Source organism: Trachypithecus francoisi, unplaced genomic scaffold (genome assembly GCF_009764315.1).
Source record: "Trachypithecus francoisi isolate TF-2019V2 unplaced genomic scaffold, Tfra_2.0 Lachesis_group0, whole genome shotgun sequence".
Classification (NCBI taxonomy): Eukaryota; Metazoa; Chordata; class Mammalia; order Primates; family Cercopithecidae; genus Trachypithecus; species Trachypithecus francoisi.
Window position 1 is genome coordinate 19,214,726 of NW_022681453.1, and position 18,753 is coordinate 19,233,478.

The 18,753-nt window shown below is 47.4% G+C and overlaps 1 protein-coding gene across 8 annotated transcripts in view; it reads left to right on the forward strand.

Annotated features, from left to right (window-relative positions):
* The window catches only part of DOCK3 (dedicator of cytokinesis 3), a 735,684-nt gene that overhangs the window by 713,563 nt on the left and 3,368 nt on the right, over positions 1-18,753 (forward strand). For 5 of the 8 annotated variants that reach the window (XM_033208879.1, XM_033208901.1, XM_033208890.1 and 2 more), the window contains 4 exons: positions 12,419-12,537; positions 13,699-13,786; positions 17,387-17,509; positions 18,063-18,145. In XM_033208879.1, the coding sequence (XP_033064770.1) occupies positions 12,419-12,537; positions 13,699-13,786; positions 17,387-17,509; positions 18,063-18,145 (413 nt within the window). The remainder of the gene's footprint in view (positions 1-12,418; positions 12,538-13,698; positions 13,787-17,386; positions 17,510-18,062; positions 18,146-18,753) is intronic. The other 3 variants (XM_033208884.1, XM_033208903.1, XM_033208909.1) reach the window with 2 other exon arrangements.

The following is an 18,753-nucleotide window of genomic DNA, read 5'->3' on the forward strand; positions in this document are numbered from 1 at the left end:
CAAAGTCAAGGCAAAAGTTAGTATTTTGTCTTGAGGAATCAGGCATGATGACAAAGTATGGAAAGTAAATCAGGAGACTAAAATTAACCCTGGAAAATGTTATTCTAAAACAGTAACAGCAACCAAAAAGTTTTTCTTCAGTTGGGAAAGGCTTTCTCAGAAGAGATGGCTCTGTAAAAACCTATTTACTTTGCCAATTATTACTTGTTTTCTAGTTCAGTTGAATAAATATTGTTCTTTGAGAGCCAGCATCTTTTTCACATTCGAATCCTAGTTCCCAAGTGAAAGTTGATTCTGTCCTTGTAGACAGAAACATTTGCTGTGGAATGGAAATTAGCTGTGGTAAATAGGATCTAATGCTTTCCAGGGTTGGCTTGCCAGGGTAGTGACAGTGGTCTGAACTTGCCAGCCAGTCACTTGCTCTTGCTTCCAGGCTTCAGAAGAAGGGAGTCTCTTTGTTCTTCTCATTATTATGAAACCAAAGAAAAATAGCACAAATTTATTTATTTATTTATTTTTATTATTGTACTTTAAGTTCTGTGGTACATGTGCACATGTGTAGGTTTGTTACATATGTATACGTGTGCCATGTTGGTGTTCTGCGCCCATTAAATCATCATTTACATTAGGTATATATTCTAATGCTATCCCTTCCCCCTCCTGCCACCCCACAATAGGCCTCAGTGCTGATGTTCCCCACCCTGTGTCCAAGTGTTCTCATTGTTCAGTTCCCACCTATGAGTGAGAACATGCGGTGTTTGGTTTTCTGTCCTTGCGATATTTGCTCAGAATGATGGTTTCCAGCTTTATCCATATCCCTACAAAGGACATGAACTCATCGTTTTATGGCTGCATAGTATTCCATGGTGCATATGTGCCACATTTTCTTAATCCACTCTATCATTGATGGACATTTGGGTTGATTCCAAGTCTTTGCTATTGTGAATAGTGCTGCCATAAACATGTGTGCATGTGAACTTATAGCAGCATGATTTATAATCCTTTGGGTATATACCTGGTAATGGGATGGCTGGGTCAAATGGTATTTCTAGTTCTAGATCCTTGAGGAATCGCCACACTGTCTTCCACAATGGTTGAACTAGTTTACAGTCCCACGAACAGTGTAAAAGTGTTCCTATTTCTCCACATCCTCTCCAGCACCTGTTGTTTCCTGACTTTTTTTTTTTTTTTTTTTTGATTTTGAGGCAGAGTCTCACTCTGTTGCCCAGACTGGAGTGCAGTGGTGCAATCCTGGCTCACTGCAAGCTCCGTCTCCCCGGTTCACGCCATTCTCCTGCCTCAGCCTCCCAAGTAGCTGGGACTACAGGCGCCCGCCACCTCACCCGGCTAGTTTTTTTTTTTTTTTTTGTATTTTTAGTAGAGACGGGGTTTCACCATGTTAGCCGGGATGGTCTTGATCTCCTGACCTCGTGATCCGCCCGTCTCGGCCTCCCAAAGTGCTGGGATTACAGGTTTGAGCCACCGCGCCCGGCCTGTTTCCTGACTTTTTAATGATCGCCATTCTAACTGGTGTGAGATGGTATCTCATTGTGGTTTTCATTTGCATTTCTCTGATGACCAGTGATGATGAGCATTTTTTCATGTGTCTGTTGGCTTCATAAATGTCTTGTTTTGAGAAGTATCTGTTCATATCCTTTGCCCACTTTTTGATGGGGTTGTTTGATTTTTTCTTGTAAATTTGTTTAAGTTCTTTGTAGATTCTGGATACTAGCCCTTTGTTAGATGGGTAGATTGTAACAATTTTCTCCCATTCTGTAGGTTGCCTGTTCACTCTGATGGTAGTTTCTTTTGCTGTGCAGAAGCTCTTTAGTTGAATTAGATCCCATTTGTCAATTTTGGCTTTTGTTGCCATTGCTTTTGGTGACTAGAAAGTCATGAAGTCCTTGCTCATGCCTATGTCCTGAATGGTATTACCTGGGTTTTCTTATAGGGATTTTATGATTTTGGGTCTAACATTTAAGTCTTTAATCCATCTTGAATTAATTTTTGTATAAGGTATAAGGAAGGGATCCTGTTTCAGCTTTCTACATATGGCTAACCAGTTTTCCCAGCACCATTTATTAAATAGGGAATCCTTTCCCCATTTCTTGTTTTTGTCAGGTTTGTCAAAGATCAGATGGTTGTAGATGTGTAGCATTATTTCCAAGGGCTCTATTCTGTTCCATTGGTCTATATCTCTGTTTTGTTACCAGTACCATGCTGTTTTGGATACTGTAGCCTTGTAGTATAGTTTGAAGTCAGATAGTGTGATGCCTCCAGCTTTGTTCTTTTGCCTTAGAATTGCCTTGGCAGTGCAGGTTCTTTTTTTTTTTTTTTTTTTTTTTTTTTGAGACGGAGTCTTGCTCTGTCGCCGGGGCTGGAGTGCAGTGGCCGGATCTCAGCTCACTGCAAGCTCCGACTCCCGGGTTCACGCCATTCTCCTGCCTCAGCCTCCCGAGTAGCTGGGACTACAGACGCCCGCCACCTCGCCCGGCTAGTTTTTTTTTGTATTTTTTAGTAGAGACGGGGTTTCACAGTGTTCACCAGGATGGTCTCGATCTCCTGACCTCGTGATCCGCCCGTCTCGGCCTCCCAAAGTGCTGGGATTACAGGCTTGAGCCACCGTGCCCGGCCGGCAGTGCAGGTTCTTTTTTGGTTCCATAAGAACTTTAAAGTAGTTTTTCCCAATTCTGTGAAAAAAGTCATTGGTAGCTTGATGGGGATGGCATTGAATCTATAAATTACCTTAGGCAATATGGCTATTTTCACGGTATTGATTCTTCCTATCCATGAGCATGGAATGTTCTTCCATATGTTTATGTCCTCTTTTATTTCGTTGAGCAGTGATTTGTAGTTCTCCTTGAAGAGGTCCTTCACATCCCTTGTTGGATTCCTAGGTATTTTATTCTCTTTGAAGCAATTGTGAATGGGAGTTCACTCATGATTTGGCTCTCCGTTTGTCTGTTATTGGTATATAGGAATGCTTGTGATTTTTGCACATTGATTTTGTATCCTGAGACTTTGCTGACGTTGCTTATCAGCTTAAGGAGATTTTGGGCTGAGATGATGGGGTTTTCTAAATATACAATCATGTCATCTGCAAACAGGACAATTTGACTTCCTCTTTTCCTGATTGAATACCCTTTATTTCCTTCTCTTGCCTGATTGCCCTGGCCAGAACTTCCAACACTATGTTGAATAGGAGTGGTGAGAGAGGGCATCCCTGTCTTGTGCCAGTGGTCAAAGGGAATGCTTCCAGTTTTTGCCCATTCAGTATGATATTGGCTGTGGGTTTGTCATAAGTAGCTCTTATTATTTTGAGATACGTTCCATCAATACCTAGTTTATTGAGAGTTTTTAGCATGAAGCACTGTTGAATTTTGTCAAAGGCCTTTTCTGCATCTATTGAGATAATCATGTGGTTTTTGTCTTTGGTTCTGTTTATGTGATGGATTACGTTAATTGATTTGCATATGTTGAACCAGCCTTGCATCCCAGGGATGAAGCCAACTTGATCGTGGTGGATAAGCTTTTTGATGTGCTGCTGGATTCAGTTTGCCAGTATTTCACTGAGGATTTTTGCATCAATGTTCATCAGGGATATTGGTCTAAAGTTCTCTTTTTTTGTTGTGTCTCTGCCAGGCTTCAGTATCAGGATGATATTAGCCTCATAAAATGACTTAGGGAGGATTCCCTCTTTTTCTATTGATTGGAATAGTTTCAGAAGGAATGGTACCAGCTCCTCTTTGTACCTCTGGTAGAATTCGGCTGTGAATCCATCTGGTCCTGAACTTTTTTTGGATGGTAGGCTATTAATTATTGCCTCAATTTCAGAACCTGTTATTGGTCTATTCAGGGATTCAACTTCTTCCTGGTTTAGTCTTGGGAGGGTGTATGTGTCCAGGAATTTATCCATTTCTTCTAGATTTTCTAGTTTATTTGCATAGAGGTGTTTATAGTATTCTCTGATTGTAGTTTGTATTTCTGTGAGATCGGTGGTGATCTCCTTTATCATTTTGTATTGCATCGGTTTGATTCTTCTGTCTTCTTTATTGGTGTTGCTAGTGGTCTAACAATTTTGTTGATCTTCTCAAAAAAACCAGCTCCTGGATTCATTGATTTTTTGAAGGGTTTTTTTGTGTCTCTATCTCCTTCAGTTCTGTTCTGATCTTAGTTATTTCTTCCCTTCTGCTAGCTTTTGAATGTGTTTGTTCTTGCTTCTCTAGTTCTTTTAATTGTGATATTAGGGTGTCAATTTTAGATGTTTCCTGCTTTCTCTTGTGGGTATTTAGTGCTCTAAATTTCCCTGTACACACTGATTTAAATGTGCCCCAGAGATTCTGGTATGTTGTGTCTTTGTTCTCATTGGTTTCAAAGAACATCTTTATTTCTGCCTTCATTTCATTGTGTACCCAGTAGTCATTCAGGAGCAGGTTGTTCAGTTTCCATGTAGTTGAGCAGTTTTTAGTGAGTGTCTTAATCCTGAGTTCTAGTTTGATTGCACTGTGGTCTGAGAGACAGTTTGTTATAATTTCTGTTCTTTACATTTGCTGAGGAGTGCTTTACTTCCAACTATGTGGTCAGTTTTGGAATAAGTGTGATGTGGTGCTGAGAAGAATGTATATTCTGTTGATTTGGGATGGAGAGTTCTGTAGATGTGTATTAGATCCGCTTGGTGCAGAGTTGAGTTCAATTCCTGGATATCCTTGTTAACTTTGTCTCGTTGATCTGTCTAATGTTGACAGTGGGGTGTTAAAGTCTCCCATTATTATTGTATGGGAGTCTAAGTCTCTTTGTAAGTCTCTAAGGACTTGCTTTATGAATCTGGGTGCTCCTGTGTTGGGTGCATATATATTTAGGATAGTTAACTCTTCTTGTTGAATTGATCCCTTTACCATTATGTAATGGCCTTCTTTGTCTCTTTTGATCTTTGTTGGTTTAAAGTCTGTTTTATCAGAGATTAGGATTGCAACCCCTGCTTTTTTTTGTTTTCCATTTGCTTGGTAGATCTTCCTCCATCCCTTTATTTTGAGCCTATGTGTGTCTCTGTATGCGAGATGGGTCTCCTGAATACAGCACACTGATGGGTCTTGACTGTTTATCCAATTTGCCAGTCTGTGTCTTTTAATTGGAGCATTTAGCCCATTTACATTTAAGGTTCATATCATTATATGTGAATTTGATCCTGTCATTATGATGTTAACTGGTTATTTTGCTCATTAGTTGATGCAGTTTCTTCCTAGCATCGATGGTCTTTACAATTTGGCATGTTTTTGCAGTGGTTGGTACCGGTTGTTCCTTTCCATGTTTAGTGATTCCTTCAGGAGCTGTAAGGCAGGCCTGGTGGTGACAGAATCTCTCAGCATTTGTTTGTCTATAAAGGATTTTATTTCTCCTTCACTTACGAAGCTTAATTTGGCTGGATATGAAATTCTGGGTTGAAAATTCTTTTCTTTAAGAATGTTGAGCCGGGCGCGGTGGCTCAAGCCTGTAATCCCAGCACTTTGGGAGGCCGAGATGAGCGGATCACGAGGTCAGGAGATCAAGACCATCCTGGCTAACACGGTGAAACCCCATCTCTACTAAAAATACAAAAACGAGCCAGGCGAGGTGGCGGGCGCCTGTAGTCCCAGCTACTCAGGAGGCTGAGGCAGAAGAATGGCGTAAACCCGGGAGGCGGAGCTTGCAGTGAGCTGAGATCTGGCCACTGCACTCCAGTCCAGGCGAAGAGCGAGACTCCGCCTCAAAAAAAAAAAAAAAAAAAAAAGAATGTTGAATATTGGCCCCCACTGTCTTCTGGCTTGTAGAGTTTCTGCCAAGAGATCCACTGTTCGTCTGATGGGCTTTCCTTTGTGGATAACCTGACCTTTCTCTCTGGCTGCCCTTAACATGTTTTCCTTCATTGCAACTTTGGTGAATCTGGCAATTATGTGTCTTGGCGTTGCTCTTCTCGAGGAGTATCTTTGCAGCATTCTCTGTATTTCCTGAATTTGAATGTTGGCCTGCCTCGCTAGGTTGGGGAAGTTCTCCTGGATAATATCCTGAAGAGTGTTTTCCAACTTAGTTCCATTCTCCCCGTCACGAATAGGAACAGCTCCAGTCTGCAGCTCCCAGCATGAGTGACACAGAAGACGGGTGATTTCTGCATTTCCAACTGAGGTACCGGGTTCATCTCACAAGGGCTTGTCAGACAGTGGGTACAGCCCACAGAGCAGGGCGGGACATCGCCTCACCCGGGAAGCACAAGGGGTCAGGGAATTCCCTTTCCCAGCAAAGGGAAGCCGTGACAGATGGTACCTGGAAAATCAGGACACTCCAACCCTAATACTGCACTTTCCCAACGGCCTTAGCAAACGGCACACCAGGAGATTATATCCCGCGCCTGGCTCGGAGGATCCCACACCCATGGAGCCTCACTCACCTCTCTCTCAGCAGTCTGAGAGCAAACTGTGAGGCAGCAGCGAGGCTGGGGGAGGGGCGTCCACCATTGCTGAGACTTAAGTAGGTAAACAAAGGGGCCAGGAAGCTCAAACTGGGTGGAGCCCACCACAGCTCAAGGAGGCCTGCCTGCCTCTGTAGAGTCCACCTCTAGGGGCAGGGCATAGCTGAACAAAAGGCAGCAGAAACTTCTGCAGAATTAAACGTCCCTGTCTGACAGCTTTGAAGAGAGCAGTGGTTTTCCCAGCATGGAGTTTAAGGTCTGAGAATGGGCAGACTGCCTCCTCAAGTGGGTCCTTGACCCCCGAGTAGTCTAACTGGGAGGCATCTCCCAGTATTGGGCAACTGACACCTCATACGGCAGGGTGCCTCTCTGAGACAAATCTTCCAGAGGAAGGATCAGACAGCAACATTTGCTGTTCTGCAGCCTCCACTGGTGATACCCGGGCAAACAGGGTCTGGAGTGGACCTCCAGCAAACTCCAACAGACCTGCACCTGAGGGTCCTGACTGTTAGAAGGAAAACTAACAAACAGAAAGGACATCCATACCAAAACCCCATCTGTGCGTCACCATCATCAAAGACCAAAGGTAAATAAAACCACAAAGATGGGGAGAAACCAGAGCAGAAAAGCTGAAAATTCTAAAAATTAGAGCGCCTCTTCTCCTCCAGTGGAACACAGCTCCTTGCCAGCAATGGAACAAAGCTGGACGGAGAATGACTTTGACGAGTTGAGAGAAGAAGGCTTAGAAAATCGGTAATAACAAACTTCTCCCAGCTAAAGGAGGATGTTCGAACCCATCGCAAAGAAGCTAAAAACCTTGAAAAAAGAGTAGATGAATGGCTAACTAGAATAAGCAGTGTAGAGAAGTCCTTAAATGACCTGATGGAGCTGAAAACCATGGCACGAGAACTACGTGATGCATGCGCAAGCTTCAGTAGCCAATTTGATCAACTGGAAGAAAGGGTATCAGTGATTGAAGATCAAATGAATGAAATGAAACGAGAAGAGAAGTTCAGAGAAAAAAGAGTAAAAAGAAACGAACAAAGCCTCCAAGAAATAGGGACTATGTGAAAAGACCAAATCTACGTCCAATTGGTGTAACAGCACAAATTTATGACATGAGAAGTCGTTAAGGAAAGAAGCTCTCCAAAGCACAGAAACCCACGAAGCCCACAACTGGGAGTAATGGAGAGAAGCCCACAGTAGGAGTGATGGCCGTGTGGCACAGTGAAAAGACGCAGTGACCACCTGGGAAAAGCCTTGGCAGATTGTAGAGGGAAGTGGAGTAAGGTTGCAGCAGGCAGTCAGACTTCCACCTGAAGTATTCAGACCAAGCCCTAATTTCCAGGGCAAGGGGATTAAGGCCACTTAGCCAGTTCATGGCCAAGCTAAGTTTGGTTCACAGATCTTTACGCTCACCAGCCCTCACTCTCATGCCCATTCCACTGCCCATATTGCCTCCCTAGCATGGACTCTGAGGTCAGAAAAGGGGAGCCAGCATTTGAAAGCAGACATTTCTAGTACTAAATAGGACAAATGAACCAAAAGATTGGTGCATGCTGAAGATTTGTCAGTATGTGAAGGCTGCAGACATAGAGAAGGAGCAGTGATATGTGTTATGAAGAAGGCACATTGAAAGACAGCCTTGGGAATAAAAAGAAAAGAAACCCTGAGCCATGAATGCCACAGTTGAGGTTGGCATTTACAGTATCTTCAGGTAAATAGCCCTGAACAGAGCTTCAGAAACAGATTTTGTAATCCCTCTGGTTTTGTTTTTTTCCCTAACCCAAAGCGTGTCTAAGATACGCTCAGACATATCTAAGACTTTATCTGGTATTCTTGCTGAGAACAGATCTCTGAATCATGATGATTGATAAACACAGAAGGCAACCAAGGATGAACATTTGAACTCAATTACACTCTGACATTGGTCAGACACTTCCTCTAGGCTGTTCCAGATACTCAGTGTCCTGAAAAGAAGAAAGAGGAGGAATAAGCAGGCCCTGCTGTTGGGGGACCTCACAGGCTGGCGGTTACCACCTTTCCCTTCTAGCTATTGACTGATTTATTCACTTATCAAGCTTTTACTGAATGCTTGTGAGGAATCTGCATGGCTCTTGCCTTAGGGGCAGGTGGTGCACTACGTCAGTGCTGAATAGAGAGAAATTATGTTCTCCTTGTTTGGAAATAACTCCTTTTTACTTCAAATGACTTGGTTATCTGTTGCTGCATAATAAACCACCCCCAAAACTTCTTAAAATAATCTATAATCATCTCTTATTCTGTGGGTTTACAGGGCTCACTGAGCAATTCTCACTTGGAGTCAGATGTCACTGGCTGGAATCATCTAAAGGCTCAGCTGGGCTGGATATTCGAGATGGCTCACATACATGGCTGACAATTGATGCTGGTGGTCAGCTTGGGGTGCAGCTGGGGCTGTCAACTTGAGCCCCTACATATGACCTTTCCATGTGACTTAGACTTCTCACAGCATGGCAGCTGATTATCCCCGGAGAAAGCATTCCAAGAGACCCAGGAAGGAGCCTCAAGGCTCCTTTTTACCCAGCCTTGGATGTCCCAGGAAGTCCCCATGTTTCTATTGTCTCGTCAAGTCACTAATGTCAACCCAGATACCAGAGAGGGGAATGAGATTACACCTCATGTTGTAAGGAATGGCGTGTGTGTTTTGGGAGGGAAGGCGTTGATGGTCACTATTTTTGGAGAGGAGCTGTCACAATGGCCAAACTCCAGAATATCACACAGAGGAAGGCTGAGAGAAGCCCCTTCCCTTTCGGGGGTAAACATTAAGTGCAAAAATAAGCAAAATGGTTAACTAGAACTGGGCCCAAAGAGAATAGTGACAAGATCAGAGGATGTAAGAAAGAAAGGAATTCCCTTCTAGACCACAACTTCCATACAATCCGTGTGCAGCCTCATCTGGAGAAAGGTGCAGGTCCTACGTCTGTCAAGCATGGTGTTAGGCCCTGGGAGACAAAATAGAAGGGTCTGTGTGACATGGCATCATAGAGAAAGACTGATACTTTCAAATGCATGTAGTAGATGTAGATGCACTCTGGGCTAAGAAGGGAGGAAACAGTCCACTCTGTTTGAGGTTTGTGTTTGGTATTACCAGGGAGGGGAAAGCTTTCATAAAGGTGATCTTGAGGGAAGTCCTTTGCATTGGGGTTACTTTCCCCACTCCCAAGAGTGGTCATGAGACCACTGGCCTTCCTTGCCATACCCATGGACACTGCTGTGATCCCTGTTGCTTTGGAAATGTCAGAGAGGAATGGCCTGCCAGGCAGTCTAAACTCTTGTGAGTTGACAGCTCCCCCTGCTGATCAAAAGGCTGACTGGAGCTAGGAAACAGGGATTTTGAATAATCCTTAAGTAATTCATTGACACTGGGGTTTACTAGACTACAACTCACATAATTCAGAAGTCCCATGAACACAGAAACCCTTGTGGTGTTCAAATGTTTTCATGAAAAGTAACCATCACCTTCTCCTACCATGGGATTGGCTGCCCACGGCAGAGGGCAGGGGAAGGGAAGTGAAGTGGTACAGGTAAAAAATTTAGTGGTGGCAAGGAGCACCCCTTTGTGGCCACCATAGCCCAGAGAGACCACCATAACTAGAGTCTGAATCTTCAGCAGAGCCCCTGAGCCCTGGCTACAGCCTTCAGGCTTCTGTATCTCCATCCTAACCCCCTCACACGGATCAGGATATTGAGTATGCAGATGTGGGGCTTTCTTTATGAGCTGTGAGCTCCATGAGGTGAGAGATCATGGACAACCTGAGCAAGACAGTATACCAGGTTCCAATCACATGCTTGGTGTGGAATGGGCATTAGATATGGGTTTGATGTTAATGAGTCAGTCTAAAAGTGCTGTTTTTGTGTGTGTGTGTGTGTGTGTGCATACTGAACAGAGAGTAGTCCTGTCTAGAGCTCTGGGCCGCAAGGCTCAGGAAGCATTCTGAGAGTTTCTTGCTGGGAAAGCATTATATCAGTCAGTGAGAACAGGTGCTTTTTTCATTTCTCTTTACATAGCCATCTTCTTGAGGTTGCCTAAGAGTACAGGTTCTAAAAGAGAACATAGAAACCAGTAAAATCACAAAATAGCAATTCAGGTTGAGTTTTAAAAATCATACTTTATTCATTCTCTTACAAGTGAAAGAACATTTTTTAACGACTGGGTCTTAAAGCCAGCCCTGAGGTTCTACAAACAGGATTACTCAGACCAACTGTGGAAAAAGTTACATTACTGGTTTTTGTTGTTGTTGTTGTTGTTTTGAGACGGAGTCTCGGTCTGTCGCCCAGGCTGGAGTGCAGTGGCCGGATCTTGGCTCACTGCAAGCTCCGCCTCCCGGGTTCACGCCATTCTCCTGCTTCAGCCTCCCGAGTAGCTGGGACTACAGGCGCCCACCACCTCGCCGGGCTAGTTTTTTTGTATTTTTTAGTAGAGACGGGGTTTCACTGTGTTAGCCAGGATGGTCTCGATCTCCTGACCTCGTGATCCACCCGTCTCGGCCTCCCAAAGTGCTGGGATTACAGGCTTGAGCCACTGCGCCCGGCCCATTACTGGTATTTATTAAGCTGACTTCTTCAAAGTATTTTAGTCTCATCTTCTTGGACTGACATGAATACAAGAGGAATTTCTCAAGGACTCCTGTGGCAAGCTGGCTGAAGAAGACTTATTTTTAGCTGTGTCCTGACAGTGCTGGAACTGCACACTCAAAGGAAAGCCCCAGAGACCCTGAGTTCCAGAGACACAGAGCCTCTAGGAGCTGCAGATTGACCCCAGCTGCAGATTCAGCTGGAGCCTATGGGTTGGTCTAAACTACCCAGCTTCACTCAGACGATCACCCTAGACAGGGGTTTCAACCATAAGAACCAGGGAGAGGTTTGAGGTCCAGGTGATCCTCCTGTGATGGCTCCGATTCCCCCAGTGGTTTCTCATGGATATGCTGGTATCTGGTACAATGAGCACATTTGGAGGGCCTTCCAAATTATCCATTCCCCCAGGAAAGCCAGCAAGTTACTCTTGCTGCTTCTGTGGAAGATCTTCTCAAGGACCATGGGTTGACAAGTTCCTGGACCTATGGCTGTGGCCTGAATCCATGGGGACTAAGTCACACCACATGTGGCTTGGTGTGGCCTCCATAACAGTCCCTCAGGCTAGGGAAAATCACTGCAGAGGCCTCACAGGAGTAGAACATGAATCAAGTCAACTAAAGAGCCTGGGTTAAAGCCCCATAATTTCCACATTAGTTCCATGAACCCTGAGTTCACGGAAGGGCAAGTGTCACAGAGCAAAACCCCAGAGAGCAACCTGGGTGCAGAGCCCTGGCCCCCAGCCAGCCTGGCTGTAGGGTTGCAGTAGGACTGGCAGGAAGGCAGAGGCCAGGCGCTGGGGACCTAGAATCTTGAGGGGGAAAGCCTCTGAGAAAAGCCGGTAGGGAGCCAGGTGAGAACAGGGCCAGTGGTGTCAAAAGGTAAGTGTGTAAAGACACAGTATGTCAAGTAATAACTGTGTGGCTATGTTATCTGAGTGTCTCTGTCTCTGTGTGAGTGTCTCCATTGCAAGCTGGCCTGTTCCCATGCCTGGACCCCAGGAGAGCCCAGCATACAGGCCACACCCATTTCCTGATAGTGCTGGATGCAGGGAGCCCCTAGCCACCCTGCTCCAGTTCTTAACTCTCCTCACCCTCTGCTTCTGAGCATGGTGGGGGCTGTGTCAGCAGATCTGCATCTCACCAGCCTGCCATATGTCAGCCTTGGCTGGGACATGAGGTGCAGCCACTGCCACCATCTAACAACCAGGCTCTGCTTCATTCCTCCTGTGCTTGCTGAGCTCATCCTCACCCTAACTGCAAGGGACACCTACTCTGGTTCCCTAATCCTGAGGATGCTTGACTGCTGGACCCTCCATCTGTGGCTTGTCATCTGTGCTTGATTGTTCTCACTTGGTTACAGGCTCTCCCTCTCTGCCAGATAAGTACCGCCATGCCCGTGAAATGATGTTGTTGCTGCCCACATACCGGGACCGCCCAAGCAGTGCCATGTATCCAGCAGCCATTCTGGAGAACGGACAGGTAATAGACCCACCACACTGACTGCCCTCTGCTGCAAGTGTGTTAGCCTGTGCTTCCCTCCTTGCATTTGCTGGGCCTTCTGCATTGTCCTACATGCCTCTCTCATTCCGCTGTAAGATCCCTCAAAAGGCTGCTGGGCTCCTGGATGTGGAGTGCAGTGAACCTGAGGACCAGCAATCCAGACAGAGTGTAGGCGTGAGTAGAATGGTGGCGGGAACCACCACTGGAACCAGCACTGCTCATGTAGCTATCTGTCCTTCCCGCCAGATTCCTGGACTCCTCATCCCTAAACAGTCTAGCGGAGTTAATTGGTTCTTTGCAGCCTGTCCTGAGAAGGCAGTGGTGGACACATTGGTCTGGAAGATGTTCTTCCTCCCTATTTGTGTGGCATCCTCACTGGAGCAAAGTCTGCCTCTTTTACTCATCCATCCAGCTGAAGTCCCTCACTATCTGCTGGGCTGTTCTACATGCCATTTGCACAACTCTCCAAATGCTCTGCCTGGGGACCTTGATCAAGAAGCTATAGGGATTAACTCCCTCCCCTGGGCAGTCTGCCCCCGCCCTTCTATCAGGGTCCATAAAAGTCACCTCTCAGTGACCATTACCTAGCCTCAGAATGCCAGGAGTTTCTTAGTGGTACCTCCCTGTGCCTGATCGGCTCTGCTAGCTAGAGGGATGAGGTTTGCTTGGCAGCTGCCTATCAAAACAGCAAGTCCTGTCTGTGACTCTAGGCTTGATGCTGTCCTTTCCTCTACCTTCGGCGCTGACATGGGCCTGTGCAGGGCCTCTCCAGGAGGCTAAACCTGTCAGTGCTCATGGGAAAGTGGGGATCTCTCTGGCCATACAAAAGGATGCAAACAGATGCTCCCAGGTAGCTATGTTCTGTTTCTCGGGCCCTACATAAGACAGCCTGGGTCCTAGCCAGATACTGGAGGATGATATCGCAAATATTGTGTATAGAAGCAATGAGAACCAGACATCCTGCACAGTTTTTCCTAGGGCTGGCCAGGAGGTCTCAGTATATCTCAAGTGTGAGCTGTACCACTGCTTTGTTTTCCCTATCTGATCTTGTAATGTCCTGTCTCTTGTGGCCCACAACACTGCCTCCCAAGATATAACTGGTTGTTTTCACTCTCTATAATGTTTATCTCCTTCCTTCAGCCACCGAATTTCCAGCGAGCCCTGTTCCAGCAAGTGGTCGGAGCCTGCAAACCTTGCAGTGATCCCAATCTGTCTGTGGCTGAAAAAGGTATTGTTCCCCAGGTGGCCTTCTTCCCATGTCTGTCCCCATCCTGAGTGTCTGACTCTTGTCCCTGAGTACCAGCTGGCCAGGGCTAAGCCATACTTCAACACTCAGGTCTGTCTGTCTGTCCAGAATTCTGACCAATTCTTGTGCTATTTAACCCATGTCTGGCTTGATGCTAAGGTTTATATCCTGTATCCCTCCTTCCCCAGGGCCTACCCTCAAAGAGGCCCCAGGTGCCTCCTGCCCTGAGCCCACCTTTATGGAAACTTGGGCTTGTGTGTGCAAACTGTAGACAACTACTTCCCTAGACTCCTCCCAACCACCTGCAGAATTCAGCAGGCCTTGTGGCCCCTTTGGTCCCTCTCAGCTTGGGCCCTCAGGGATCTTTCCTTGGAGCTCAGAATAGGCCATGTCCAAACGAGCCCCAAGAGGAAGGGGAAAGACATGCTATTTCCCAAAGACAGCCTTCTCCAAGTGAAGCCCAGGGTGCCCCAAAGGAGTCCAGTCCTCCTGTAGTCACTGTGGCCAGCAGCTGCTGTGAATTCATCTTTTATTGCCAGGCCACCAACCATACTTTGAGACTGAGCAATCCTCCTTAGACTTGTGGCTGTTTAGAGAGTGGGCATTTTACCCTGTGTTCTGCTTCTGCAAGCTGATGGAAGAAGCAGACTCAGACCTCAGACACAGAGATCTGAGTTAATTTTAACAGAGAGTAATACTAAGTGCTGAGCCTTCCTGCCACACAGAACCTGGCCTCATATCCACCCCTCTCCTCACAGGTTCTCTGCCTAGCTGCTCCATCTATTGGAGTTTAGGGCACATTCAGTTCCCACCAATACAACCTGTCATCCCTTATTCCATCAGAACATGTCCCTCCAAAGCTGTCATCATCACGTTATCATCGTACCTGTTCATCAAGTGCTATGTGCTGTCCCCACTGTTATGCTCCGCCTTTGCTCATCATGGAGGACATACCTCTGTGTCCTCTTTAAAGAGACAAAAAACTGATGGGCACTGAAGCTGGGTGCCCCGCCACAAAGGGCCTGGAGACTGGCTGAAGATGCCTTCATAGCTTCAAGGTCGTATATCCCGAAAACATGCAGCTTCTTGGACTTCTGCACCTGTGACCCAAAACAGAGTGCCCTTTTCGCCTGGAGGGCTAGAATCCACAGTGGCATTTCTTCAGCTGAGATGCAGAGCAACGTCAGAAGTAGCCAAGAGTCTAGATAGGCTTAGAGCTCAAACAGGTGCTGTTGGCCCGACCAGGACCCTACCCCAACCAGATACATTAGCGCTTCAGGCCTCAGGCCAAGGCCGGACTACATCAAGGAGCTGGACATGCCCACCACTAGGTGTGGAAGGAAATGAGGGTTGTCTCAGAACAGAGGCTGAGCCCAGAGCAAGCATATCCATACTACAAGGCCAGCATTTAGAGGGCAGCTAATCAGACATTTGCCCAGTGGCAACACACAGGCCGGAGTGTAGCTCCCTAAGTCTCTACCTGGATCCTCCAGGGCAGGAACTGTACATACTTGTCATCATTTTCTTGTCAGTCAGGGTTCTGAGTCCCATGAGGACTACATCTCTCACAGGTATCTCTTTTTGCCACGCAGTGACTCCCAGATCAGGCGAGCCTGCCTTCAGGACCATGGGCTATGCACTGGCGGCCTCAGGCCAGTGCTGGACAGTTGTTAATGGTGAGGGAGGGAGGCGACAGGATACAGTTGGGATCACCCCTCTTTTCCTACGATAAGTCATTCTATATTAGCCTTCCCTCTAGCCCCAGTGCACATGTGCTACATGACAAAGGTCTGCTGGCCCCACTGCTCACAGACATCAGGCTGCAGGGCAAACTTGATGGTTTCTGGTTTACGTGGAGTCACTCAGGCAGGCACCCTTTTGTAAACCATTACAGCCCTGTCAGCTTTCTTCTCCCATAGCCTTCCTGGCCTAGAGCTCCTTTGAGCCGTTGTGGGCGAACATCTGCACCCCTTAATTCTTCCAGGGCTAGGTGTGCATCTGAGATCCTGGGCTGTCAAAACCCCTTTAGGGAAGCTGCCCAGACCCATTTCCAAGCTTCCTATTCCCTGATACTTCTTTGGTGGCTTTTTATGGAGAAGGTGCTTTTTTTGGCAGAGAGGGGAAGGTGCAGGGAGCCTTAGCACCAAGAAGCTCAAGCTGCATCTTGTAGAGAGTGTGGGTGAGTGGCCTGTTCTTGGGATGGCTCAGGCTCTCTGAGGAGGCCATTTGGTGAAAGCCATCTGATGCTCATCAGATGCAGAATTATTTCCTCCTTTCAGGCAACAGCTAAGTGTCTCACCTGCAACTCAATCATTGGCACACCCCTCCTTCCTGCCACCAGCCATCAACCATACCAGGAGACTGGGCAATTCTCCTCAGAACTGAGGCTGTTTAGACAGTGGAGTTTTACCCTGTGTTCTGCTGCAAGCCCACACCAGTTCCTGAACAACGAGGAAGATGATGATGATGGATGGATGTCACAATCTTATCCCTGGACAACTGAGGGGGCCCAGCCCTTCTGGCCACATCCTTTTCAAAGGACAGACTCTAGCTCCTTCCCTTCCAAAGCTTCTCAGCTCCCATTAGGCCCTGAAATTCCCCTCTCTGTGTCTAGACCAGGAAGAACCCAAACCTTAGGCTCAATGTAGCTACCACGGCCTGAGAACAAATCCAGTGACAGCACCTGGATTGTGAGCTGCTTCTCTGCTGCTAATAGCCCAAAGGGGAGAGTGGAATTGCCTGGCTCCAACAGAGAAAGGACATATTTCTTTTTGCTGGTATCTGTTCTCTAGGAGGAGCTGGCCAAGAGAATTCACATGTCCACTGCTGCTTCTGCAGAGTGGCACCCTCAGACCCCAAGGTCCAGCCATCATTCCTCTCTCCTCCTGAAAAATCTGTCATCCCAACTGGCTGAGGGGACAGTATTCTGGCAGTGGACTCCTTCTTTAACACAGAAAGGCACTCTGTGCTTCCCTTTATCCTGGGCCCACTGCACCCTGCATCCATGGCATGTGGGTGCTAGGAACTGGGGTTCTCTAGATGCCAAAGGGCACTCATGGGCTCCACAGCCCTCCCTCCTCCTGTTAGGAAGCAGTGAGTCCAGCTGAATCTGGGCTGCAGTTTCTTCCAACAGGTACCTGTATTTGCTCCCTGCTTTTCCTACTGAGCCTGGGCAGTAGGAGAGCTGACTCTAGACTTTGGCAAAGAGCTCTGTGTCCTGTGTTCTCTCTATATTCTCTCATTCTCATCTCTACTCTTCTGTCCTGTTTTCTCTTCTCCTCCTGGCAGATCCCAGAGGCCGCAGCTGTTCACTCCTTGCTGCACATTCAGCTATCTCATCCTGAATATTTTTTAGACATAAGCTCACTCTGTTGCCCTCCTCTTAAGCAGCTTCAATCCCTGGGCAGTCTCCCCTGTGGGCCACAGTGCCTTGCTTGGCCAGTGTTTTTAGTTCCAGGTGCTGGCATGCCCCACACGTGTGCTGGATACATGGTGCACACTGGAGAAGCCACAGGCTGTACTTCTTCCAGAGGGTGGCTCAAGAAGTAATCTCCCTTCATGCCATCTGTTTCCACCCTTCAGCTGTGCCAGCAGCCCCCAGCAGCTGGAGTCTGGATAGCGGAGCCCAAGAGGCCCAGCCCTTCCTGTCTGCCCATATGGGGCGCATCCTGGCCCCCCCAGTGCCTCCCCGAAGCCTGCTGCATGGTAAGAAGACCTCCAGCGGGTCCCCCAGTAGTCCCTGGTCTCAGACTCTGCTCAAGGGCCACAGCAACAACCATCTAAGCTGAGAAGATTGGCCATTCTCTGGGCCGACTCAGCCAAAGCAAAAACAGCCCCACCACAGGAAGGATCCTGCTGGGCTTTGGGGTCAGTGAGGTTTCTGAGTACAACAGGTTAGCTCAGGAAGGCAATCCCAACTAGAAGGCTGAAGACAATGGAATTGACTGTGCCAGGCACACTTCTCACCAGACTGTTTCATCGCCTAGCAGTGGGCTACAGCTGCCGCTGCCTGAGGCCTGTTCCACAGACTCTGAAGCACTCAACTTTTCTGACTTCCTGTGTGGAGTGGGTTTCTTCTACCCCAGCAGCCTGTGTTTTGGAGAAGGCCAGTGTAAAGAGAGGTTTATCCATAGCCCTCAATGCTGAGGGGTCCCCAGGGGACTCTTCTCATGCCTGCCCAGTTGGCCCAGCAAGATGGTGCTGGCATGAAGCCTGTGCAGGGCCCCCAGCTGAGGCTCTGGTTCTGTTCCCTTTGCAGGTCATTACTCCCTACACTTTGACGCCTTCCACCACCCTCTGGGTGATACCCCCCCAGCCCTCCCTGCCCGGACCCTGCGCAAGGTAATGTACTGAAGCGGCAGCCCCACCAGGCTGTGAGATGAGTCATCTTGTCTGCTCTAGAACCACCCTTGGGGTCTACAGGAGGAACCGGAGCCCTCCCCTTCACCTCTCTCCCCAGCCTGGCAGAAGCTGGGGGTGGCCAGAGCCACACTTGAGCTGCAGGTGCACACTTGTGTCCTGCAGCAAATGTGATGGGGGCAGGGAGATCAGAGGGTCCTGGAGACAACAACACATAGTACCAAGAGTGTGTGGGCAGTGAGCACTGGGAACCCTGGGGGCTGTCAGCCAGCACCAAGGTATCAACACACCATAGTTCGCTAGCTAAACAAACGTTCCTGTGGTGGATCAGAGAGCTTTTCAAACTAGAATTCAGTAAAAGCAAGAACTTGATGAAAAACTCAGGAGAGTAAAATTTCCTACCTGTTAGTTTGTCTGCAAATTGGAAAAGACTGAGTCTATCACAGATTTTAGCAGCAGAATACATTCCTCTAGTCCATGGCCCACCGGGGTTCTTTCTGTCCCCCTCAACAGGCCTGATGACCCAGCCTTTATGTCAGTATCCCAGAGCCACCGACAGCAGCCTGGGACCTGGGACCAGGGGGCACCAA